Source organism: Hylobates moloch, unplaced genomic scaffold (assembly GCF_009828535.3).
Source record: "Hylobates moloch isolate HMO894 unplaced genomic scaffold, HMol_V3 SCAFFOLD_6, whole genome shotgun sequence".
In the NCBI taxonomy this organism is placed as follows: domain Eukaryota; kingdom Metazoa; phylum Chordata; class Mammalia; order Primates; family Hylobatidae; genus Hylobates; species Hylobates moloch.
In genome coordinates, this window is record NW_026652281.1 from 29640762 (window position 1) to 29668072 (window position 27311).

Sequence of the window (27311 nt, forward strand, 5' to 3'; positions counted from 1 at the left end):
TGCTGGGATTACAGGGGTGAGCCACTGCCTGGCCTGGAATTATCTTTTGACTAGTATTATCATATATCTTTATCCTCCCCCCCTTTTTTTGAAAGGGCTTTATTGAGATGTAATTCACATACCATTTAATTTACCAATTTAAAATATACAAATTAATTGGTTTCTAGTATATCCAAAGATATTTGCAGCCATCACAAGTCAGTTTAAAATATGTCATCACCTCAAAAAGAAACCCTCTACCTTTAACTGTCACCTACCTATCCCTATGCCCTCCGTCCTCTCCAACTCCCTGTGCCTTCCCAGTCCTAAGCAAACAATAGTCTACTCTGTGTTTCTATTGATTTTCCTATTTGTTATCCATATTTAATATCCGATATTCCATATAAATGAAATAATATATTTGGACTTTTGTGACTGGCTTCTTTCACTTAGCCTAATGTTTTCAAGGTTGTAGCATGTATTTTGTAACATATATTAGTACTTAATTTCTTTTTGTGGTTAAATAATAGGTACAAAAAAGCTGTGGTAAGTAGTTTCTCTTGAGGGAAAGGCCTTTGTTATGGAGAATGCTGTGGGCTATTTCAAGATGGTTACTTTTCTTTTTTTTTCCTCTGGTTTTTGGAGTGTTTGCCCTGGGGCCTCAATTCTCTGATGAATCTAAGAAAAGTTGTTAATTTTCAGTTTGTTAGCGTTTTTCTTGTGAAGATGGGCTTGATGACTTTCAAAGTCTTTATTTCTGAGCTGAATTTGGAAGTCCAGATTATATTTCAAAGAAAAGTGATAATTTGTCTCCTTTCCCCTTAATAGCATTTTGTTTTGTTTTTTGCTTGTGGGCAAAGGGTGTCTCATTCATTGTTTTATCTCCAGTACCAAAAAGCTTTGACACGTTTTTGAATGAATGTTGAATCAACTAACTCTATAACTGAACTGGATGGTGGTGTAGGGGCCAAGGGAAACGTTCCTCTTCACCCTGTGAAGGTCTGCTGAAAACCATCTGACAAAAGGCAAATTAAAGGGAGAAAAGGCATACAAATTTATTAACGTGTAAGGGAGTCTTATGAAATATAAGAACTCAAAGAAATGGCCAGATGGTTGGCGCTTTTATGTCATCTTGAGATTTACATAAAGAACAGGGGCTTAGAGCATGGCAAAGCTGTTTATTATGGCAAAAACATCTGGGACGGGGAGAAGAGGAGTCCTGGCTGGCAAAAGTGGTCTTGTTATGCAAATGAAACTGCACCGATAGCAGCCTTCATAGAGAATAGAGGGTAAATATTTCTTTCAGACCATTAAGGTTGTCAGACTTTCAGTTATTATTTTCTAGATCTGGACAAGGGAAGGTCCTCAGAGAAAGCCTAGCTGCCATGTGTTTTTCTCTACAGATGCAACAGCTTTTCAAGGCTGCTGCTGTTTGCAAGCCCTCTAAACAGCTGTCTCAACATATGTCAAATAAGTATATTTTGAAGTGAAATATTTTGGTTTCCTTCAATAGATAATATACGGTGTTATAAGAAAAACTTCAGCCAAATTAAATTTAAAGGAATTTAATTGAGCAATGAACAATTTGTGAATCGGGCAGCCCCCAGAATCACAGCAGATTCAGAGAGACTCCAGGGATGCCTCGTGGTCAGAACAAATTTGTGGACAAAAAGAAAAAAAAAGGGAAGTGACGTACAGAAATCAGCAGTGAGGTACAGGAACAGCTGGATTGGTTACAGGTTGGGGTGTACCTTATTTGAACACTTAGCAGTCTGTGAGTGGCCAAGACTCAGCCATTGTTACAGGTGGATACTCCTAAATTAGGTTTTCAATCTTGTATATTAAGATAGGTTAGGGTTCATCCACAAGGACTCAAATATAGAAGTATGGAGTCCTTTTCAGGCCATATTTAGTTGGCTTTAACAAAGGTGAATTTGAGCATGTGGCTTGCCTGTGCAACCTAACTTCTCTTTACGGTTCTTCCATTGCTACTAGATTTTGCCTTGGGATTGTTAGGATTGTTTGTGCTAGGATTGTTAGGCAGTGCCAGTTGTTTACTTTGATAAAGTGGATCAGATTACACAAGAAGTATTAGTGAGGAAAGGAAGAATTCTTTGGAAGGGCTAAGGTTATGTCACTGGCAGTTGGATAGAAAAGCTTTAATAGAGAAGAATAGTGAGGACTGGAAAGGCTAGAGGAGAGTGGCAGAATTGTGGTGAATACATCAGTAGAGAGTACACAAAATTTTGAGTCTTTTTAATTCATACTTTATAAACTAATACCTATATTTGATTAGACAAATGACTAGATATAGGGAAACTTTTATGAGGAAATTCAATAAGCATAATAAAATCTTTTTTCCTCACAAGCTAATAAAAATATATTTTTAAAAAACTTTTTCAGAGATCCTGAACTTTCAACTGTTTGCCGGAAGTCTGGTACATTAATATTATATCCAGGGGCTGAAGCTGCTAATTTGGAAGAATTTATATTAGATTCTCCTGTTTATCCTTCTACAATCATCATCATTGATGGCACATGGAGCCAGGCTAAGGATATTTTCTATAAGAACTCCTTGTTCCGACATCCCAAACAGGTAAACTAGTAATTTTAACAGAGAATAAATATAAATGTATAATTAGGTATATTGTGTATGTTTTCTGTGAAGGGATACACATACATTTTTATATATGAATTTGGTGGTATTTCTATGTGTGAATATATAGTACCTAGATATATGTATGCTTATGTTTATGAGTTTGAATATATATATATTTTGAATATATATATATAAAATTTCAAATTTGTCATTTTTTCTCTCCTCCTGCCAAATTTTACTGTAGTTGAGGCATGTGGCTATATTAAGAGTCTCTTAGACATTTAATCAGAAAAGTCTAAGGATTTTTATATGTATTAATGTGTTTTAAGAAGCATTATCTTATTTAAATACTATTATTTGGTTACTGAATTACCTAGTTCTTACTAGGAATGACTAAGTTTTTATTAAATACTTTTTGTCATTCCTTATTACAGTTATATGGTTTATTCTTCAGTTTTTTGAGGTAATTAATTATGAAGACACCTTTCTTAATATTGGTCCATTCTTATATTCCTAGAATGGACTCGACTGAGTGAACTATTAAACATTTTTGATATATTGCTGAAAATTATATTTTATTTAGTGGCATTGAATTATGTGTATTTTTGGTCCACTGTCAGGTTTGGGTATTCAGATAATGTTAACTTCCAAAGTAAATTGGAGAGAGTTTAATATTTTTCTATGACCTGGAATAGTTTAAATAATACTAGAATTCCTTGCACCTTAGAAATTTGATGGAACTCACTGGTGAAATCACTTGGTTCTGTTCTCTTTAAAAATGGTAGCTTTTAAATCCTTCTTTCAGACTCTTCTAAGGAAATTATTCAAGCTTTCTACTTCTATTTAGATCAGTTTTTAATAACTTTTATATTTCTCTAGGGAATTATCTCTTTTCTCTAAGTTAGCAGATTGGTTGCCATATACTTATATACAGTCTTAATTATTTTAATTACTCAGGAATGCTTTTTTTCTTGTTTTTAATCATACACACACAGACGTAGACACACACACACATACACAAACGTTCTTTACACAAACAGATTCAAAAGAGGTTTCTGTATTTTATAGAGCTTTTAAAAGTATAAGATTTTAGGTTGTTTATATTGGCTATTATAGTTTATTTTTATTTCATCACATTGAACTTTTTTCTTGACCAATTTTTTATTTCATCTTTTTGGGCTTATTTTCTTCTATTATTCTTCTGATTTTATAAGATTTTTACTAAGAGTACTTCTGTAGACTGAATTGTGTTCCCTGTCCTCCCTCGACCCCATGCATATATTGGAGCCCTAACTTCCAGTATAATGGTATTTGGAGATGGGACCTTTGGGAGGTGATTAGATTATGAAGGCAGAGCCCTCATGATGGGATTAGTACCTTTAGAAGAAGAGACATGAGAGGTATTTCCTTTTTGCTCTCTCTCTCTCTCTCTGTCTCTCTATCTCTCTCTCTCTTTCTCTGTCTCTCTCTGCATGTGAGGACACAGCAAGAAGACTTCCATTTGCAAGCCAGGAAGAGAGCTCTCACCAGGACCGTGACCATGCAGGTGCTCTGATTCAGACTTCCCAGCTTCTAGAACTGTGAGAAATGAATGTTACAACAGCCTAAGCTGACTAAAACAAGTACTAAATTTCTTTATTAAGATTTCTGAGTTCTGCTAGGCTTGGTGGCTTGTACCTATAACTCCAGCTACTTGTGAGGCTGAGGTGGGAGGATCACTTGAGTCCAGGAGATTGAGGTTACAGTGAGCTATGATTGTGCCACTGCACTCCAGCCTGGGTGCCAGAGAGAGACCCTGTCTCTAAAAAAAAATCACTTTCTTTTTTGAACAAAAGGGGCGAGATGGATGCAATATTTCTGCTAGTATAACTGTCACTGTATCCCCTCATTTTGGGTTGAAGTGTTCTTTTATCAGTAACGTTGATATAAGTTGTTTTGAATTCTTTCTACCCATGGATTATCAATGAATTCTTTTTTTTTAAGTTTCAATAGCTTTTGGGGTACAAGTGGTTGTTGGTTACATGGATGAATTCTGTAGTGGTGAATTCTGAGATTTTAGTGCACCCGTCACCTGAGCAGTGTACACTGTACCGAGTATTTAGTCTTTTACTCCTCAGCTCCCTCCTTCCACCCAGAGTCCCCAAAATTTATTATGTACGTCTTTGCATCCTCATAGCTTAGCTCCCACTTATAAGTGAGAACATAACGGAATTTGGTTTTCCATTCCTGGGTTACTTCACTTAGAATAATGGCCTCCAGTTCCATCCAAGTTGCTGCAAAAGGAACTTAGTTTGTTCATTTTTATGGCTGAGTAGTATTCCATGGTATATATATATTACATTTTTCTTTGTCTACTCATTGGTTGATGGGCACTTAGATTGGTTCCATGTCTTTGCAATTGTGAATCTTGCTGCTATAAACATGCCTGTGCATGTGTCTTTTTTTTTCTTTTTAAATTGAAATGAGGTCTCACTGTGTTGTCCAGGCTGGTCTTGAACTCCTGGGCTTAAGTGATCCTCTCCCTACCTTGGCTTCCCAAAGTGCTAGGGTTACAATCATGAGGCATCACACTTTGTTTATGTGTCTTTTTCATATAATGACTTATTTTCCTTTGGGTAAATACCCAGTAATGGGATTGCTTGACTGAACGGTAGATCTACTTTTAGTTTTTTTTTTTTTGAGATGGAGTCTCACTTTGTTGCCCAGGCTGGAGTACAGTGGCGCGATCTCGGCTCACTGCCAGCTCTGCCTCCCGGGTTCACGCCATTCTCTTGCCTCAGCCTCCTGAGTAGCTGGGACTACAGATGCCCACCACCGTGCCCGGCTAATTTTTTGTATTTTTAGTAGAGACAGGGTTTCACTCTGTTAGCCAGGATAGTCTCGATCTCCTGACTTTGTGATCCACCCGCCTCGGCCTCCCAAAGTGCTGGAATTACAGGTGAGAGCTACCGTGCCTGGCCTACTTTTAGTTCTTTAAGGAATCTCCATACTGTCAATGAGTTCTTAATTCTTAAGTGTTTGAACACTTTTCATCATTATTTTACTTTTATTTCTGATTTTTGGAATCATGATAAAAGAGCATTACTCACACTATTTTGAATAAGTTTATGATTTCTGTGTGAATAGTTACCTGGTAGATTTTTGTTCATGTTCTATTACCATAAAAATGTACATTCTCTATTTAGGGATGTAAACATTCATACTGTTGCTTTTAAGTTTGTTAATTGTATTTTTCTTTATGTTTTTATTTTTTGGTATACTTGGACTGTTTGATACTGAAAAAGGATTATGAAAAGCTTTAGTGCTTATGTGTTTTTAACGATGTTATCCCTGCATTCCCAGTAGTTTTTGTGTTATCTGCTCTGTTGTTGGGTGCATACAAGCCATGCACTTAGTGAAGAATAACAATGGTACCCTGACTTCTGAGGTTTTAAAGTTAAATTCTTTATAGTTTTATTCCCTTTGACCAAAATGCAGACATCGTTTTTAGATGAGACTAAAATATATAACACAATTCTAAAAAATAGCTAATGCATTGAGTGCTTTGATGGAGCAGGCTCAATTCCAAATGTTTTACATGTACTTACATGTATTATCTTTCCCCAAATCCCATGAGGTAATAAGTATTGGTATTTTAGATAACAGATGAGGAAACCAAAGTACAGAGACATTAAATAACTTGCTTTAGATCTCATAACTATTTCACAGCATAGCCGCAACTTGAACTCATCTTGTTAGAGCTAAAGCCAGTAGTCTCAACCACAGTGGTATACTGTTTCTAAATGGAAAACTTCGATTCAGGATATTTACATAGAATAGCTTTAGATTTCTCTGACTTCCTAAATATTCATTGATATTTGTTGTCTTCCACGTAACAACGAGTTTATGTCTAACTCATAAAAGGCATGGATACTGTTAGATTGTGGCACATCCCAGATAAAATTTTACGTTCACATTACATTTAAATATCTCCCAATATACAGAGAAAGTTTAACAAAAGTGTTACATCTGTAAAACATTTTAGTCTAAATATTTGAAAAAAAATTTTTTCCTGCATATGTTATGTCTACATCTTTAATCTTTTGTTTTGTGGTAACTACACAGCTATCACAGAGATGAAGCACAAAATCACATTAAAAAGGTTAAAATCTATTTCAAAAGACAAAATTCATCAGAATTATTTTCTCATTTAAATTGAGCAGCAGATTAGGAAATATATAAATAATTTCTCAGTTCTACTATACTATACATTTCTATCACCTTCTCCTTTTTTTGTTTTTTCGAACCAGAAGCAAATGCAGGTGGATATTTAAACTTGAGATAGGTAATGCTTTACAGCCATAGGATAAAAGCAAAAATACTTCATGGAAACATCGGACAGATTTGATTACATCATACGAAATATCACATAGACTCAAGTGAAAAGGCAAATGGCTTTCTGAAGAACTATCAAATCAGATAAAGACCTCATAAGCTTAGAATTAGTAGAAATGAATAAGGTAAATGTGAAAATCTAAATAAAAAGGCCAAAGATATGAAAAAAAGTTCACAAGATAGAAAATAAATGTTCTTATAAAAATCATCATTTACCCTATTAATCATATGACAAGATCCTAAGTTGTAAATTTTTATGAAATAACTTGAAATTTACAGAAAAGTTTCAAGAATAATACGAAGTACCCTTGAATACACTAATCCAGATTCCTCAAGCATTAACATACCATATTTGCCTTACTCTCCCTTTATGTATTTATGCATGTATGTGTGTAATTATGTTTTTCTGAATCATTTGAGAGCAAGGAATAGATATCCAGATTTCACTATTTCACTTTTTTTTTTTTTTTTTGAGATGGAGGCTTGCTCTGTTTCCCAGGCTGGAGTGCAGTGGCACAATCTCAGCTCACTGCAACCTCTGCCTCTTGGGTTCCAGCGATTCTCCTGTCTCAGCCTCCCGAGTAGCTGGGACTATAGGTGCGCACCACCATGCCCAGCTAATTTTTGTACTTTTTAGTAAAGAAAGGGTTTCACATATTGGCCAGGCTGGTCTTGAACTCCTGACCTCAAGTGATCCACCCGTCTTGGCCTCCCAAAGTGCTGGGATAACAGGCGTGAGCCACCACATCCGGCGAGATTTCACTTTTTGAAATTGATGTTTTGCTAGCACTAGGCCAGCAAGATGGTCTTTTCCTAAATAGTTGTAGGAAATAAAAAAAAAAAGTAGTTAAAAACCTCACCCAATATATAAAAACCCAAATGTTACATATCTTGGTACAGTCTCATCTAAATATACTTGAGAAATATGGATTATCATAGAATTAATATTATTTATGGAATTTTAGAGTCTCATGTACCAAGCCCAAATATGAGTATGGCTTGATCAGACAAAATGTTTTTGGAACTTGTTGCACAAAAACAATGAAATCTGTATATTTACTCCTTTAAAATATATATATATATATATATAAACAGATAAATAGGGAAATTGAGTTGAGAAAGGTATTGATTTTTTAAAGTAACTATATGCTTATTTTTAGACATCTATAAAATTGTAAAATGATAGTGGCAATTGTAGTGCTTTTATGATGAATTCTAAACTACCTTATGTAACACTAAAAGTTTATTTTAAAATATATTTTTAAATTCTTGAAAAATTGCCTGTTCACATTTTTAGTATATTGCAAGATTTAGTTAATTAGTAACCCTGTTCCCCAGCTTTTCTGGATGAAGATAAATTCATTTAATTACATAATAGACTTTCCTAGGGGCCTGCCTTAGTAGATGGATACAAATAAGTTAACATGCCCCATTCATGGGTAACTGACAGAATTTCGACTCACACTAACTTAAGGACATATATAGATCATGTACCGGTGAGGTTCAGAGTGAGTAGGAGTGGCTTCAGGCTTTGCTGGATCTGGTTCTCAGGCAGTTCTGTTTTTGGGGTATGCTTCTCTTTGTTTTGGTCTGATTTTCTCTTATGAATGGACTTCTTTCCTGTACTGGAAATGATCTATAGGAAGCAGGAGATTAATATCCTCCTGGTAGGAGATACTTCCAGTATGATATGACATGCTCAGTAGCTAAACTGCTGATAAACAGCTGTGTGAGACCTGGGCCGGTTAGAGGAGTTCACCGCCCCTGTCTGTTGGTCTGCCCTCTGCCTTTTTGGAAGACTCTTGAGAATCAACCAGAGGAGTTTTCCTGGAGGTCCCAGGTAGGGGAGGGATACAGAATCTGTGTCTTCTGACTAGTGTGAAGCCACACTGGGCTGCAGAAGCCAGTCTTCCCAGCAATTATGACAGCTCTTGGATTTTTTTAGAATTTTTTATGCCCTTCCGAAGCATTTAAGTGTTGTCTAACATGTTCCAGTGTCTGTCTGAGGTGGCTTAGAAAAGCAGGAACAAAACTTCTAGTATTCAGAGTCAGGCTATTACCGGTGGAAGAGATCCGAGTTACCCTGGGTTACCAGCCGCACATCTGTGCGGGTCTGCAGCAACTTCAGTCCTTGCCTCCTCAGAAGAAAGACATTGAAGGACATAAAGCAGGAAAAGAGACCAAGGCACGTTTCAGAGTAGGAGTCGAAGTTTATTTAAAAGGCTTTAAAACACAAAAGAAAGGAAAGCTTACTTGGAAGAGATCCAAGAGGGTGCCTGAAGGTCAAGGAGAATGTTTAACCTTGATCCTAGGGCTTTATAGGCTCACCTCTTTCCCATGATTCTTCCGTTATGGTGGGCTTCCCGCATGCGCAGTGCCTCCCTTACCCTTGGAGCTCATGCAGTGTGTTTAGCAAGTTGCATACATGTCTGTCTGAGGCTTTCTTCCCTTTTTTCCGGTGGTGTATACCTGGAAGGTCATATTTTGCCATTTTGTCTCTTAGTGAGCATGCCCAGGAAGTTTTTTCTCCCTGGCATCTGCATTCAACTAACACTTTAATGTTAGTAGCTGTGGATCATCAGGAAATGGCGTTGCTCTGGCGCCCTGAATGGGCTAACAAATTATCATTTTTAGAGGGGGCAGTGTGATAATTGTCAAACCTCACCTGATATTCCTAGTAGGTAGGGGGAGAGCTCTCTCCTGCCCTGCTCATGCCTGTCTAACTACCTGTAACAAGGTGAGAATGAGGTACAATTTATAAGGTGAAGTAAGGTGAAATTTCATTTCATGTTTCCAAAACCATGATTATCATTTCACTGAAATGAAATTTTCCCAGTGTTATAAATTGCCTATTAAAAAAAAAAGCTTATTGAATGCCTACCTGGCAGTATATACCAGGCAATGTGCTGGTTAAAACAAAGAATAAGAATAAAAACTTTTGAGGAGTTCTCAAAGAAGAAAAATAACCTCTTGGTTTTATTTATGCTAACAGAAAGATGGTTTCTCTTTCCCAGAGTAGAATCCTGGATGGCCCTTTTATTAAGGTTGGGGTGGAGAGTGATACCGTTATTGACAAGAAGACTGCATAAATTAGGAAGTTCCTCAGAGGACATGGGCTGTTGTTTTCAGAAGGATGATTTAAAAACCAGGAAGAACTTGAATCTCTGAATAGACCAATAACAGGCTCTGAAATTGTGGCAATAATCAATAGCTTACCAACCAAAAAGAGTCCAGGACCTGATGGATTCACAGCCGAATTCTACCAGAGGTACAAGGAGGAACTGGTACCATTCCTTCTGAAACTATTCCAATCGATAGAAAAAGAGGGAATCCTCCCTAACACATTTTATGAAGCCAGCATCGTCCTGATACCAAAGCCGGGCAGAGACATAACCAAAAAAGAGAATTTCAGACCAATATCCTTGATGAACATTGATGCAAAAATCCTCAATAAAATACTGGCAAACCAAATCCAGCAGCACATCAAAAAGCGTATACACCATGATCAAGTGGGCTTCATCCCTGGGATGCAAGGCTGGTTCAACATACGCAAATCGATAAATGTAATCCAGCATATAAACAGAACCAAAGACAAAAACCACATGATTATCTCAATAGATGCAGAAAAGGCCTTTGACAAACTTCAACAACCCTTCATGCTAAAAACTCTCAATAAATTAGGTATTGATGGGACATATCTCAAAATAATAAGAGCTATCTATGACAAACCCACAGCCAATATCATACTGAATGGGCAAAAACTGGAAGCATTCCCTTTGAAAACTGGCACAAGACAGGGATGCCCTCTCTCACCACTCCTATTCAACATAGTGCTGGAAGTTCTGGCCAGAGCAATCAGGCAGGAGAAGGAAATGAAGGGTATTCAATTAGGAAAAGAGGAAGTCAAATTGTCCCTGTTTGCAGATGACATGATTGTATATCTAGAAAACCCCATTGTCTCAGCCCAAAATCTCCTTAAGCTGATAAGCAACTTCAGCAAAGTCTCAGGATACAAAATCAATGTACAAAAATCACAAGCATTCTTATACACCAATCACAGACAAACAGAGAGCCAAATCATGAGTGAACTCCCATTCACAATTGCTTCAAAGAGAATAAAATACCTGGGAATCCAACTTACAAGGGATGTGAAGGACCTCTTCAAGGAGAACTACAAACCACTGCTCAATGAAATAAAAGAGGATACAAACAAATGGAAGAACATTCCATGCTCATGGGTTGGAAGAATCAATATCGTGAAAATGGCCATACTGCCCAAGGTAATTGATAGATTCAATGCCATCCCCATCAAGCTACCAATGACTTTCTTCACAGAATTGGAAAAAACTACTTTAAAGTTCATATGGAAGCAAAAAAGAGCCCGCATCGCCAAGTCAATCCTAAGCCAAAAGAACAAAGCTGGAGGCATCACGCTACCTGACTTCAAACTATAGTACAAGGCTACAGTAACCAAAACAGCATGGTACTGGTACCACAACAGAGACATAGATCAATGGAACAGAACAGAGCCCTCAGAAATGATGCCGCATATCTACAACTATCTGATCTTTGACAAACCTGACAAAAACAAGAAATGGGGAAAGGATTCCCTATTTAATAAATGGTGCTGGGAAAACTGGCTAGCCATATGTAGAAAGCTGAAACTGGATCCCTTCCTTACACCTTATACAAAAATTAATTCAAGATGGATTAAAGACTTACATGTTAGACCTAAAACCATTAAAATCCTACAAGAAAACCTAGGCAATACCATTCAGGACATAGGCGTTGGGAAGGACTTCATGTCTAAAACACCAAAAGCAATGGCAACAAAAGCCAAAATTGACAAATGGGATCTAATTAAACTAAAGAGCTTCTGCACAGCAAAAGAAACTACCATCAGAGTGAACAGGCAACCTACAGAATGGGAGAAAATTTTTGCAACCTACTCATCTGACAAAGGGCTAATATCCAGAATCTACAATGAACTCAAACAAATTTACAAGAAAAAAACAACCCCATAAAAAGTGGGCAAAGGACATGAACAGACACTTCTCAAAAGAAGATATTTATGCAGCCAAAAAACACATGAAAAAATGCTCATCATCACTGGCCATCAGAGAAATGCAAATCCAAACCACAATGAGATACCATCTCACACCAGTTAGAATGGCCATCATTAAAAAGTCAGGAAACAACAGGTGCTGGAGAGGATGTGGAGAAATAGGAACACTTTTACACTGTTGGTGGGACTGTAAACTAGTTCAACCATTGTGGAAGTCAGTGTGATGATTCCTCAGGGATCTAGAACTAGAAATACCATTTGACCCAGCCATCCCACTGCTGGGTATGTACCCAAAGGACTATAAATCATGCTGCTATAAAGACACATGCACATGTATGTTTATTGCGGCACTATTCACAATAGCAAAGAGTTGGAACCAACCCAAAGGTCCAACAACGATAGACTGGATTAAGAAAATGTGGCACATATACACCATGGAATACTATGCAGCCATAAAAAATGATGAGTTCATGTCCTTTGTAGGGACATGGATGAAACTGGAAAACATCATTCTCAGTAAACTATCGCAAGGACAAAAAACCAAACACCGCGTGTTCTCACTCATAGAATGTAATGTTAAGGGTGAGGCAAAAGAGGACATGGATACATATGTAACAAATCTGACATTATGACACCTAAAACATATGCAGGTAGCTATACCTGCCTCTGGGGTTCAATGTGTAGAGCCAGTGGGATGATATATGCAAATCACCTCTCATAGTACCTGGATCCAGGCAGGTACTCACTCGGTATAGGCATAATTCGTGCTGACTAATGACAGTAAATAAAGGATTTTTTTTGACATCAAAAAAAAAAAAAACAAAACAAAGTGTGACTAAGCAAACAAAAAACTCCCTATATACTATAGTCTACTATACATAGTTTATTTGTAAATATAGTCTTTTGCTTATTTTTTTTTTGTTTACTCAAGGTGCTCTTTATAAATGTTTTAACAATTGTCGCTTATAGTCTTGTCTACAAAGTAAAAATGTTAAAAGAAAATTTAAATCAGTTTTTGCATAAGTTTCCCAAATCTGTAATGTTGTTTAAAATAATTCAGTTTTATTTCTAAATGTAGTGTTATTTTTTCTTACTATGCCTTCAATATGCATATACCCCCACTGCTGTTTTTTGCATAGAATTATTATCACTTAGTTGATCCATTCAGTTTCTGTAGTAGTGTAAAAATTTTGCTCTAAATATATGAGAGAAAAATGGCAGAAAGGAAAGAAAAATTAGAATTAAAGTGCAGAGTGCTGTGTTTATAGAAGAAATATAGTTCCCCCCCCCCAATCAGTAACTAAGCATATGTGAACTTCATACTTACATAATTGAGGAATGAAAGAATTGTAATGCAAACCCGTTAACTTGGCTTCCTTTTAATCTTGAATTCTAATATATCCAGACCATTTGGCAGTGAATCTCTTTCCCAGAGGAATTTTACACACAAGACCCTTGACATTTACTAGGAATAAATCCAAGGTGAATATGGAAATGTTTGTAGAGGCTCCTGGCTTTCTTCATAAACATATTTCCATGAAGTAGTTGCATATCCTTTCTCTACTGCTGTTAAAATGTCCACTAAAAGTTAATTTCTCACTTGATAAGCAGAGCGCTGTTGGGAGCACTCATTGGGTAAAACATTTTTATGCGAACTTTTACTGGTGTCCACATAGAGCTCTTACAGACTGGTTTATGTTATATATCTTATCTATTGCCAAACACATCGTTATTCTTTTGATTTTATCCAATACTTCAGTTTCTTAAATCTCTATCGGCCTTCAGAGTTAGTTTACATTTTAACACAGTCTCATTGACGTGTAGATTCTGAATAGGCTATTCTACTTACTGTTCGTTAAGTGACTTTTGTACTGTATCTTCCAGGAAATATGCTTTAAATTAGTGCCACAGCAAAATAATTTCATGTTTTGAAATGTCTTCCTCCTTTGGGTCAGAGCCAGAACCCTTGAGTGTTAAATTCAAAATGCCAATGGTCTAACAAATCAGTGATTTACTTTTTACTTTTTTTTTTTCTTTTTCTTTCTTTCTTTTTTTTTTTTTTTTTTTTTAAGAGATGGGGTCTTGCTCTGTTGCCTAGCCTGGAGTACACGGGTGTGATTATAGCTCACTGCAGCTTCCAACTCGTAGGCTCAAAGCAATCCACCCACCTCAGCCTCTGACCTCAGTGGTGGGACAGCAGGTGTGTACCACGACAGCTGACTAATTTTTAAACACTTTTTTTCAGAGAAGGGGTCTCGCCATGTTGCCTAGGCTGGTTTTGAACTCCTGGCTTCAAGCAATCCCCCTGCCTCAGCCTCTCAAGGGATTTACTTTTTTACCTTTGCATATTATTCATAATTTTATAGGCAGAATATATCCACACCTCTGGATCGTTTTGGCTTCTGTTTCAGGGTGCTATGTACCCCTCACAGCTAGGAGGCTTATCTCTGAGGTTGTAGATAGTATTTACAAATAGAACTTGAGTTAACTTGAAGGTACATTTGCTTCCATTGAGTGTATGATTTTGTGTGATAGAATAGGATATAATAGGAACTATGATCTTCCTGTGTGCAAAAGGATAATTTAAAAAGGGTTATCAGAGATCTTGACATGGAATTCTCCGCCTCCATACTTCCATCCATTCTTTATTGAATTCTTAACTGTGAACTCACTTCTCTTACTGGGTTACATAGATAATTAGTGGCAGATATGAAACTTGAATCCAAGTTTACTAACCCAGGTCATGGAAAAAACAAAGAATGCTCCCCCATTTACTTTATGAATGTAGCATAATAATATCAAAAATTGGCAATAACACATAGATATAAACAGACTAATCTTATGAATATAGCTGTAATATTTCTAAGTAGTATCCTGGCCCACAAAATCTATCACTGTATAAAAGCATAATGTTTTATGAGTTAGTACTATTTTTTATAGAAATACAATTTAGTTCAATATTTTTGAAATTGTGATTTCATTGATTGATGCTGAAGAAGAGTTAGATAAAATCTAAAGTACATTTTTAATTTAAAAATGCCTAATCAAAAAAGGATTAGGAAGATGTGCATTTTCTTAATCTATGCATTGAGACAAAATGAACTGTGTTTAAAGCAAAAGTTAATCTTTGCCCCCATTCCAGGTAACCTCACACCTCTACTCCCCTACCCATACCTTTAGATATTTAGTGTTAAAAGTATGTTGTGTTTGCTTCCAAAAGTTTTTCTGTGTTCGTATATACTACAATAATATGTATTCACAGATATGGTATTCTTTATCTCTTTTTTTAAAAAAGAAATAGGATGACAGTGTAATATATATGATACCCCAGTTTTCCTTTTCATGGGAGCATTCCTTGAAATTAATGTATGTAGATATGTCTTAGTTGGCTTGGGCTCTTTATTTTTTCAGGGTGTTGTAACAAAATACCAAAGACTGAGTGGCTGAAACCAGCCGTCCCCAGTCTTTTTGGCACCAGGGACAGGTTCTGTGGAAGACAGTTTTTTTTCCATGGACTGGAGGTGGGGTGGTGGATGGTTTTGGGATGATTCAAGCATATTACATTTAATGTGCACTTTTTTTCTATTTTTATTACGCTGTAATATACAATGAAACAAAGAAAGGAGACTAATTCGTGGGGATCCTAGTTTTCTACTACAGTTTCAAACAATCCATCTTCAGGTGAATATATCTTACATGTATAAGCCTAAGATTTTATTTGAAGTGTGAAATGCCACTGTTTGTAGGACAATTTAGTTATATGAGAATAAAATTTCAAATATAGTATAAATATGAGATGATCTTTGGTTCAATATAAGCGTAGATGGTAGAAGAAAAAACAGGAATGATAAACATCGTAATGTTTAAACAGCAGTGTGGTAGACAGCTATCATATGCATGGCTGAGTATAATCATCTTCTGGGAATTCCCTTGTTATGAACCTTATATATGATACAAATTACAGCTCAGATTGTAAATCTCCCATATTGGGAAACAATAGTCTGTGAATGTTTCTGCACACTCAGGATTTTTTGAGCGTGGAACACTTGGCCCCTCCATTAAAGGATGTATGAATGGTACACATGCCTTTGAAGTTTGAGATTGTGTGTTGACCCAGAGCCATTTGTTCACATTCTAAAGGTGGTAGACCTAAAGAAGCCATTAGTTTGCATTCTAATGATAATAAAACCTGAGTCATTTGCTCATACTTCAAGGGTTTTAAAAACCTAGAGACCATTTTCTTCTCTCCACAGAAAGGATTTGTTTACATTCTTTGTGAAGGAAAGGAGGAGCACATGTGCTGGCAGTTCCTATATGAGCTCTGCATTTGATAATTTCAGAGTTCCTCTCCTTTGTTTCCAACTCTTGCACCAGCAGATGATGACATCTGCTTTCACTGTTTTGCAGCATAGGGAATTGGGGGAACTGGCATAAGATGCTCTGTGAGTAATTAAAAGTCTGCCTCTGATCTAGAACCTGTGTTTCCTGTGAGGATGATTAAATAAATATATGTATGTGTATAATATCCAGTCTCTCTTGCAGCTAGGTATCAGACAAATGACCTCTACTTTTCAGATCAGAGCCACCTGTGAGTGAGACTTTGGCGAATGACAGGAAGGGGCCCTATGTGAAATCCCCATTTTTGATGTATGAGTGGTGGCAAATGTGTCTTGTTTTTGGTTATGAGAGTAGCAGCAGCAGCATAGGTTTTCCAGTGGTTGTGAGGTCACATTCCTTTTCTTTTTTTTTTTCCTGGTTGAGACAGGGTCTCACCACGTTGCCCAGGCTGGTCTTGAACCCCTGGGCTCAAGTGATCCTTGTGCCTTGGCCCCTGAAAATGCTGGGATTACAGTTGTGAGCCACTAAGACTGGCTGAGATCACATTCTTGATGCAAGAGTGGTGTTGGCATTGGTGACAGTAGCAGTTGCAATAAAGTTGGGTTCTTGGCATTGGATGATGGTAAAAGTAAGAAAGCATCATCTTCATCAGGCCTTCTGTGGTAGCTTCGGATATTGCTTCTGGAAGTTTAACTTTGTGTCTGTTTCTATAATTCTCTCAATGATTTTGTGAACTGCATAATAAAGCCCTGTTCTTTTTTTTTTCTCTTGAGACAGAGTCTCACTCTGACTAACCTGTCACTAACTCTATTGTTCAGAGAATGGTGTGAACCCAGGAGGCAGAGCTTGCAATGAGCCGAGATCGTGCCACTGAACTCTAGCCTGGGCGACAGAGCGAGACTCCTTCTCAAAAAAAAAAAAAAAACCTTACTGATATAAAATGTCATCTCTTGGTGGTCAGATTATCCATTTGATGTTTCTTACCTTCTTTTTTTTCCAGACGTTTTCAGTGAGCAATGTATTACTTTTATATTTAGAAGAACAAACAAAAAGACTGAAAGGATTTAGGCTTCCTGACTTCTCTGCTGCATCTGAAAATCCAAATAATGAATGTATTAGTCCATAATATGGTTTGGCTGTGTCCCCATCCAAAATCTCATCTTGAATTGTAATCCCCATGTGTTGGGGGTGGGACCTCGTGGGAGGTGATTAGATAATGGGGGCAGTTCCCCCATGCTGTTCTTGTGATAGTGAATGAATTCTCATGAAATTGGATGGTTTTTTTTTTTTTTTTTTGAGAGTCTTTTTGTTTTTTTTTTTTGAGACGGAGTCTTGCTCTGTCCCCCAGGCTGGGGTGCAGTGGCACGATCTCGGCTCACTGCAACCTCCGCCTCCCGGGTTCACGCCATTCTCCTGCCTCAGGCTCCCGAGTAGCTGGGACTACAGGCGGCCGCCAACACGTCCGGCTAATTTCTTGTATTTTTAGTAGAGACGGGGTTTCACCGTGTTAGCCAGGATGGTCTCGATCTCCTGACCTTGTGATCCGCCCGCCTCGGCTTCCCAAAGCGCTGGAATTACAGGCTTGAGCCACCGCGCCCGGCCTTTTTTTGAGAGTCTTGCTCCGTTACCCAGGCTGGAGTGCAGTGGTGTGATCTCGGCTCACTACAACCTCTGCCGCCTGGGTTCAAGCGATTCTCCTGCCTCACACACTTGAGTAGCTGGGATTACAGTCACGCACCACTGCTCCTGGCTAATAATTTAGTAGAGACAAGGTTTCATTCACTATGTTTGGCACTCTGGTCTCGAACTCTTGACCTCAAGTGATCCACCCACCGTGGCCTCCCAAAGTGCTGGGATTATAGGCATGAGCCACTGTGCCCGGCCAATTGGATGATTTTACAAGGGGTTTTTGTCCCCATTTCCTGGGCACTTGTTCTCCTGCCCCATGTGAAGAAGGACGTGTTTGCTTCCCCTTCTGCCATGATTGTAAGTTTCCTAAGGCCTCCCGAGCCCTGTGGAACTATGAGTCAATTAAACCTATTTTCTTTACAAATTGCCCAGTCTTGGGTTTTTCTTCATAGCAGTGTGAGAATGGACTAATATTGTCTCTGAAATGGATTGTATTCTTGCATTTGGACATAGGTGCACTTATTTTGATAAATCCTTAATATGACCTAAGAGTCAAAAACCTGGCTGTTTCTTTTTGCCTTCCCTATTGTTTCTTTCCATGTGTTTTATTTTAGGGGAAAGGGACCCTCATCACCTGTTAGAGCTACTCTTTTTGTAAGACGTCCTTTTGTAAAATGTCCTTCTTATTTTCTTTCAGTTATTAAGACATGCAAGTAAAAAGATTATAGTTCCTGCACTGTCATTGTCTGGTAGTAGCACATCAGCAATTAACTTAAACCCGAATTTGAGATTTCTTCTCTATCTCAACTATCTTGCTACTTGGTTTGGTAGTCAAATTATAAGCATCTACATATAAATAATGTAATAAAACTAGATTAGTATATTATTATATTTTTGTCAGTTTAAAATACTTTTTGTGATACCCAGGTTAGGATGAAGGGAGGAACCTCAATTTCCATAGATTTTCATGAGGTTCAGTTTTATTGATGAGTATAATTGTAATTAGTTGTAGTTCTAATGGGGTCAGAAAAAAAAGCAAGTATTCCTCTGGATCTTTCTGATCCAGAGTTAGTGACACTAGACTCTGGACACTAGAGTTAGTGACACTAGACTCTGGACACTAGAGTTAGTGACAAGTTAGTGACAAAGGCTATTTGGATTTTATTCTGAGTAATAACTGTGACTAAAATTGTATCATTTTAGATAGGTAAGGAAGCTTCTTCCACATTAAATTGAAAGGCAAAATCATTTGTATTATGTTTCTGTTTTATTAGATTTACTTTCTTTTAATGTCTTTTTTTTTGGGGGGGGACAGATTCTTGCTTTTGTTGCCTAGGCTGCAGTGCAATGGTGCGATCGCCACTCACTGCAACCTCTGCATCCCAGGTTCAAGCGATTCTCCTGCCTCAACCTCCCAAGTAGCTGGGATTACAGGCATGCGCCACCATGCCCAGCTAATTTTGTATTTTTATTAGAGATTGGGTTTCTTCATGTTGATCAGGCTGGTCTCGAACTCCCGACCTCATGTGATCCACCCATCTCGGCCTCCCAAAGTTCTGGGATTACAGGCAGGAGCCACTGTGCCTGGCCTTAATGTCTTTTAATAGACTAGTGATGAGTTATAAATCAGAGTATGGGATCTCTTATTTACTGCCACTAAATAACAACAACAAAAAAATCATGGACCACATATCCTTTGTTTCTGATTTTAGATAAAATGTGAGAGTAAACACTAGAAGGTGACAGGCAAATCAGATAGGCAACAGAGTTGTCATTTTTATACAGCTAACCTTTTTATCCAACAATCTTTATGCTTCGGGTCTGAATGCTTCCTTGAGATATTGGTTGTCTGTGTTCCAGTTGGCTCAGATCTTCAACCAATTTCTCAAGTTTTTGAAATGTGAGTGAGTGGCTTCATTTAATGGCCTAAGTAGCTACCCTTCCCTCAACCCCAATCCCTTATTGGGAATTTACTTTCCCTTTTGTTGTATATCCAACTTCTTTAAGAGTGCTTATTCATGTTGCATTACTTTTGTGGAGTAGTTCCTGTTTGGATATCAGAACTTCCTCTTACTTTTAGAATTATCCTCCATACGCAGACACAGTCAGTCTTGATGGTAAAGGACAAGGGTAACCAGAGGACTAGATCCTGAAATACCTAGAAAACCATCAGCCACTTGCTGTTTTACTCACACACCTAGATGGAATTCTTAGTGATTAGTTGAAATTGTAGGCTTCCACTCACTACACATGGGAAGAGTTTAATTGGACTCAGTTATATTTCAAAGATTAGGCCTGGCGTGGTGGCTCACGCCTGTAATCCCAGCACTTTGGGAGGCCGAGGCGGGTGGATCACAGGGTCAGGAGATCGAGACCATCCTGGCTAACGTGGTGAAACCCCATCTCTACTAAAAATACAAAAAATTAGCCAGGCGTGGTGGCGTTCGCCTGTATTCCCAGCTGCTGGGGAGGCTGAGGCAGGAGAACGGCGTGAACCTGGGAGGTGAAGCTTGCAGTAAGCCAAGATTGCGCCACTGCACTCCAGCCTGGGCGACAGAGTGAGACTCTGTCTCAAAAAAAAAAAAAGTTCAAAGGTTAGCTTACATATGGGTTATTTTGGGGGCTTATCCTGGTTAGTGGGAATCCTTATTTTTATTTCTGATTTTAATGGAAAGGCTTCTAGTACCTGATCACTAAACATGATACAGGCTTTTTTTTCCATATTAAGAAAAATATATGTATTTTTTGAGACAGAGTCTCCCTGTGTTGCCCAGCTCGAGTGCAGTAGCCCACTTCGAGTGCAGTAGAGTGTTGTCCAGGTCGAGTGCAGTAGCCCAGGTCGAGTGCAGTAGGGTCACTGCAACCCCTGCCTCCTGGGTTCAAGTGATTCTCATGCCTCAGCCTCCTGAGTAGCTGGGATTATAGGCGTGTGCCACCACGCCCAGCTAATTTTTGTATTTTTAGTAGAGCCAGGATTCTATCATGTTTGTCTCGAATCCTGGACTCACGTGATCCACCCGCCTTAGCCTCCCAAAGTGCTGGGATTATAGGCGTGAGCCAGAAAAATTAAATTTATATTAATATATTTTTGTTTTATAAGGATTTTTAAAAAACAGAAATGGTGACGAATTTTATAGAACGTGTATTCAGCACCCAGGATGCTAGCCAAATGGCCTTACTCCTTTGATTTAATAATTTGGTGAATTATATGAATGCTGCCTAATATTGAACTGTGCCTGCATTCCTGGAAGAAACCACCCTTACTTGTTTTATTTTACTTGTTTTAAGTGATAGAGTCCAGCTTTACTGCTTAAGCTGGAGTGCAGCTGTTATCTTTTTAATGTATTGCTGGGTTATCTTTGCTAATATTTTGTTTTATGTTTTGCCAGTTAGACTGTAAATTCCATGAGAGCAGGATTGGTTGGTGCAAAATTAATTGCTTTTTTGCTGTTACTTTTAATGTCTTATTATATTTACTGTAGTCAAGGATTTTGCATTGTACCTGTGCTCAATAAACATTTAAATAAGTAACTAATATAATTGATATAGGTGTGTCTTGGTTGGTTTGTGCTGCTGTAGCAGAATACCACAGACTGGGTGTTCTGGCTCACAGTTCTGGATGCTGGGGATTCTAAAATTAAGGCACTAATAGGTTTGGTGATTCTGGTTCCAAGATGGTGTGCTTTGTCCTCAACTGGCAAAAGGTGGAAGGACAAAAAGAGAGTAGGAGAAAGAACCCACTGCTAGAGCCTTTTTAATAATGATGGTTTTAATCTATTCATGACGTGGAGCTTCATGACAGAAATGCTTACATTAGACCCTACCTCATAACATTGTCACATTGGAGATTAAGTTTCCAAGACATGAATTCTAGGGGACACATTTAAACCAGAGTAAGGTGAAACCACCAAGGATACAAAACTGCCCTAGGCTTTTATATATCTGATAAGAAGGCATATCTAAGGTCAGCGAGACAAAATCATAAACATAAAATACAAAGAAAAGGTCATACATTAATACATATTAATTTATTTCATTTATTTTTATTGTATGCTTGGTTTAACTTTCACTTTTTATTGCTCTTTTGCTTTTTCCCTTCTTATAAAATGAAAATAAAAACCACTATACTGCCAGCCTAATCAGCAGTTTCTGTTAGCTGTATTTTATCAAGTTTATTACATTATTATTTTCATATGATACAGCTTTCTTTGAAAGATTAAACAGTTTTATTTGGTTTTATAGTCATGTTTGCCAGTTATTTAAATTGTGTTTAAATTGATGTATTGCTTACTACTAGTACTTTTTTCTGTTGTTTCCCAGTTTTTATGACTTCTTACGGTTATTCACTTCTTCAGTTAGCTAGACTGTGTTTTTAACACAAACTTCAGGAAGATATAAAGATTTAATTCACTTCTTGAACTCTCATATACTTAAGAATCTTTGTTCTTGTGACCAGTGAAATACAGTTTGGTTTAGTATACAATTCTTACTTAACATCTTTTTAATTTTAAAACTCTATAGACCGTACTCACTGATGAGTCAGTTCTCCAGAGGGACAGAAACACACACACACACACACACACACAGGGGTGTGTGTGTGTGTGTGTGTGTGTGTGTATATGGTTCATGTGATTGTGGAAGCTTGATCAAAATTTGCAGTGTATACCAATAGGCTGAAGACCGAGGGAAGAGTTACTGTTTGAGTCCAAAGGTGATCTGCTGGCAGAAGTCCTTCTTGTTGAAGGAGCTCCAGGTTGGAGTACTTTCACCCTTCCCTAATGAGCCATGTCCCTGGCCCCCACCCTTCTAAGCTAGGGACAATTAGAAGAACGTTTAACCCATTTATACCTGAGGTGGCAGTATTTGGAATTTTTGCAATCAGACCTTTCGCGATGACCCTCAGCAGTAGGATATAAATAACTCCCACATGCTTAGCATCCCAATAATGGAACGCTAGGCATAAGTGGGTTAATTAGAATGTCTTCCACTTAGTAATGAGCCCTAACTATACCTACAAACTAGTTACCAGCACCGATTGTCGACTTTCGTTGTGGATCAAATTAAATTGCATCTTGTTGATAGCTTTGGTATGTTTAGTTTGTGTTTAGGACTTTTCTTGTTTTCAATATAGATCCATTAATTCACTGATTAATCCGTACATTTACCCAATTCATTTGCAGTTCAGCTACGTTCCTTTAATGCTATAAGTTACTGGTGAATTCTACTGTTATTCTCATGGAGTTTATAGTAAGCTGGGGGAAAAGACAAAAGTAAACATAATAAATAAAATATTGCCATATATATTTCAAAGGGAAGCAGCAGGGGACTTAGATGGAGAATACCTGGAGAAGAGAAGCCCTGTCAGAGGAGCTGACATTTGTTCTGAGTCTTGAAAGATGAAGCAGAATTAGCCATGAAAAAATTGAGGAAAACATTCCAGTACAGTAAAACAATAAGGGCAAAGGACCTGAAGTGAGAAAAAGCTTCGCATGTTTGAGGAACTGAATGAAGACCGGGGTGGTTGGAGCTTAGTGAGAGAGGGACAGAATGGGTCAAGATAAGCTTGTAGGGATAGGCTTGAGCCAGATGCAGGGCCTTGTGACCTTAGTAAGAAGTTTGGTTTTTTTTTTCTAAATGTACTGTGAAGCCATGGACTTTTGTTGTTTTTGCTATCTTCTGTACAGTTCTCCCTTCCTTTGAAACATCACACTGATCTTGCTTTGGGTGGAAATCACCCCATTTTCAGTCCAAGTACTTCAGGTGGAGATTTTTAAAATCTAGGCTCTTGGCTATAGTGATTAGTTCAGAGATAAATCTGTGTCCCAAATCAAAACAATTACATTTAATCAGAGTGAATTTGGGATTTCTGTTTGAGTCAGGCTTCTGCTAGCTTACATTATGTCTTTGTGAGAGTAATTACCAAACAGTGCCCCTCTGATGGATGAATTATAGAAAGGTGTCCTCTAATGCATAACTTCCTGAAGATGGCTTGGTGTGAAGAAAAATATGCCTCTTTCTTATAGATGCCAGAGTTGAGTGACATGTTGGTTAGATTCAGTTCCTTTGCCCCCTTGTTTTGGTACCTTGTGTGGTGCACCAAATGCACACCCACACATATGCCCCTGAGTAGGGATAGAAATTTGGAGTTGCTGATGGCCATCTTGCCACTAGTGAGAGTTGGTCTGTGAGAGCAGAGCCAAGTACAGAGATAATAGCTAGAAGGAGATTGGGTCCTATTGATATTATTTGAGTTGTTCTCCAGTTTCATCCAGGTTGTCGCAAATGGCAGAATCCTTTTTTAAGGCTGAATAATATTACATTTGTGTGCGTGTGTATGTGTGTGTGTGTATATATACACACACACCACATTTTGTCTTTTCTTCCATTGAAGGATATTTAGGTTGTTTCCATTACTTGGCTATTGTGAATAATGCTACTGTGAACATGGGAGTGCAGATGTCTTTTCATGATTCTGTTTTCAATTCCCTTGGATATATACCCAGAAGTAGGATTGCTGGATCATATGGTAGTTCTATATTTATTTCTTTGAGGAACTTCCTTACTGTTTTCCGTACACTATACCAATTTACTTTCCCACCAACAGTGTATAAGGATTCACTTTTCTCCACATCCTTGCCAACACTTGTTATCTTTTGTCTTTGCTAATAGCTATTCTAACAGACGTAAGATGATATCTCATTGTGGTTTTGCTTTATATTTTCTTGATGATTAGAGATTATATACCGTTGACCATCTGAATTTCTTCTTTTCGGGTGCTCGAGTGGCACAGTCAGTGTGTAGTACTTACATGAATTTCTTCTTTTGAGAAATGTCTGTTTAGTTCATTTGCTGATTTATTAATTGGGTTGGGTTTTTGCTATTGAGTTGTATAAGTTCCTTATATATTTTGGAGATTGTCATGATCACATACATGGTGCTGTGCTCGAATTTTTATGTCTCTTCAAAATTTGTATTTGAAAGCTAACCCCCGAAGGTGATGGTTTTAAGAGGTGGGGACTTTGGAAGAGGTTAGGTCACAAGACCTCTGCCTTCATGAATTGGATTAGTGCCCTTATAAAAGAGGCCTGAGGAAGCTTATGTGTGCCGTCCCCCATTTGAGAGCGCATAGAAGGTGCCATCTCTGAGAAACAAGCCCTTACCAGACACCAGATCTGCTGGCACCTTGATCTTGGACTTCTCAGACTCTGCTCCAGAACTGTGAACAATAAACTTCTGTTGTTTAATTACCCAGCCTAAGGTATTTTGTTATAGTAGCTTGAATGGACTGAGATGAAAATTGGTGCTAAGAAGTGGGGTGCTGTTGTAACAAATAACTAAAAATGTGGAAGCAAGTTTGGAACTGCGTAATGGGGAGAGTCTGGAAGAATTTGGCATACATGCTAGCAAAAGCCTACACTGCCATGAATGGAGCATTAAGAGCAATTGCGGTGAGGCCTCAGAAGAAGATAACTGCAGAGAAAGCCCCAGTTTTCTTAGAGGTGGCCTAAGTGGTCATGATTAAAATGTTGGTAAAAATACGGATAGTAAATGCCATTCTGATGAGGTCTCAGATGGAAATGGGAAGATTTTATTGGAAATGAAAGGAAAGGCTATTGTTATTATAAAGTAATAAAGACCTTGGCAGAACTGTGTCATGTCCTAGTGATTTGTGGAAGGCAGTACTACTGAGCAGTGAAAAAGTATAGTTGGTGGAAAAAATCTCTAAGCAAAGTGTTGAGGGTGAGACATGACGTCTCTTAAATGCTTATTGTAAAATGCAAAAAGAAGCAAATTAAAGATGGAATTTATAATCAAAAGAGAAGCAGAACGTTTAAAGATTTGGAAAATTGTCACCCTGGCCATGTTTTAAAGAATGAAAAAGTGTGTTTGGGAGAGAGCACCAAGGGTATGGCTGAATGAATGTTCGCATGTTATAAGGAGATCGGTATGGAGGGGCAGAATCCAGGTGCTGTTCACCAAGACAAGGAAAGAATAACCCTGAAGTCATTTTGGAGACCACTGGGCCTGCTACTCCCATGACAAGCTTCAGTAAATGAATATCTTATGTGCAGGAGAAGAGCACAGATGGGCTGACTGGAGGGCATATTGTAGCATGCTATGGAACTAGGTCTAGTGGCATGGAGTGCTAAGTACGGGGGAATACAGTGGCTCCAGGTCTGAGGCAGGGACATAGTGTCTCGTCATTTCAGGCAGCTCTCTGTGTTATTGTCAGCTACATAGTCATTGGTGGCAAGAATTGTGGGAGGTCTTTGGTAGCTGTGAGGGCTGTTTGGACTCTTATCTGTGCTTGTGGATCTGGCACTGTGGCTTCAGCCCTGTAATCTGCATGTGTGCGCTTGCAGGGTCTGATTGCAGCAGTGTGCACACTGGTGGAAGCTGAACCTGGTGGCAGGGCCCTGGGGTGGTAGTGGACATGTGTGGGGTGGCTGCTCTGGTTCCCAGGGCTGCGTTGCCCATGGTGATGCTTACTAAGGTAGCTTAGGCAAGTGAAGTCTGAGAAGGTGAAAAACTGGTAGGCCCTTGATAATAAAAGCTGTCGGGGGTCTGCAGTGGCTTGGCTGGCTATTGGTTTCCTCAGTGGTGAAAGCTTCTTGAGTCCTCTGCAAAGCAGCCCTCTGAGGTTCATGATTGTGAACACTTGAGGTCCTCAGTGCTCACAGCTGTGGGGCATCTGCAGTGACCCCAAGGGCTGTTGAGTTTCTCCATGTTGAAAGGTGTTAGAGTCTTTTGCTGAGAAGGCCACAACCTGCCATGTGGTTGATGCCAGTAGGCCACCCACTTCTTTGTTCCTAGCTGTTTCCAGGTGACTCAGCTATGCGGGTCTCCCCATTGATCTGGGCGGAGTATAACTGAAGCAGAACCCTAAAAGGATGGAGAAACTGGTGCTTACCTTAATCTTTTCTCTTGTGAAGGGAACTCGGGTCAGGGAGTTTCCTTGTATTGCTAAACACTGTTGGCTTCATTCAGGAAAAATGAGACTTTTTACCATCTTTGGGCAGTTATTTTTGGGCTTTTGCTCTACTGTGTTGCTGCAGCTCCTTAACTCCTGAGCTCTTTTAGAGCTATTTTCGTTTATGGATAATAGTTTTTTGTGGGTGGAGGAAGGTTGGGATCTCCTACTTTGCCTTCTCACTGACGTTCTTCCTGATGAATTGTGTTTTAGCTTAAGTGATTTGAGTTTAATTTTTCATCACCAGCAACTGAAATGTTTTAACCAGAAGGGTGGTGCAGTCTTCAGATTACGTTTTCTTCTCTATTACTTTTGTTCCTTTTGATGAGTATCAGTGAGTTGGTTTTTTTTTTTTT

The 27311-nt window shown here is 38.3% G+C and overlaps 1 protein-coding gene across 1 annotated transcript in view; it reads left to right on the top strand.

Moving 5' to 3' along the window:
- Positions 1-27311, top strand: part of DTWD2 (DTW domain containing 2) — a 156776-nt gene that overhangs the window by 51656 nt on the left and 77809 nt on the right. The window contains exon 4 of the mRNA XM_032156600.2: positions 2383-2575. Within this exon, the coding sequence (XP_032012491.1) occupies positions 2383-2575 (193 nt within the window). The remainder of the gene's footprint in view (positions 1-2382; positions 2576-27311) is intronic.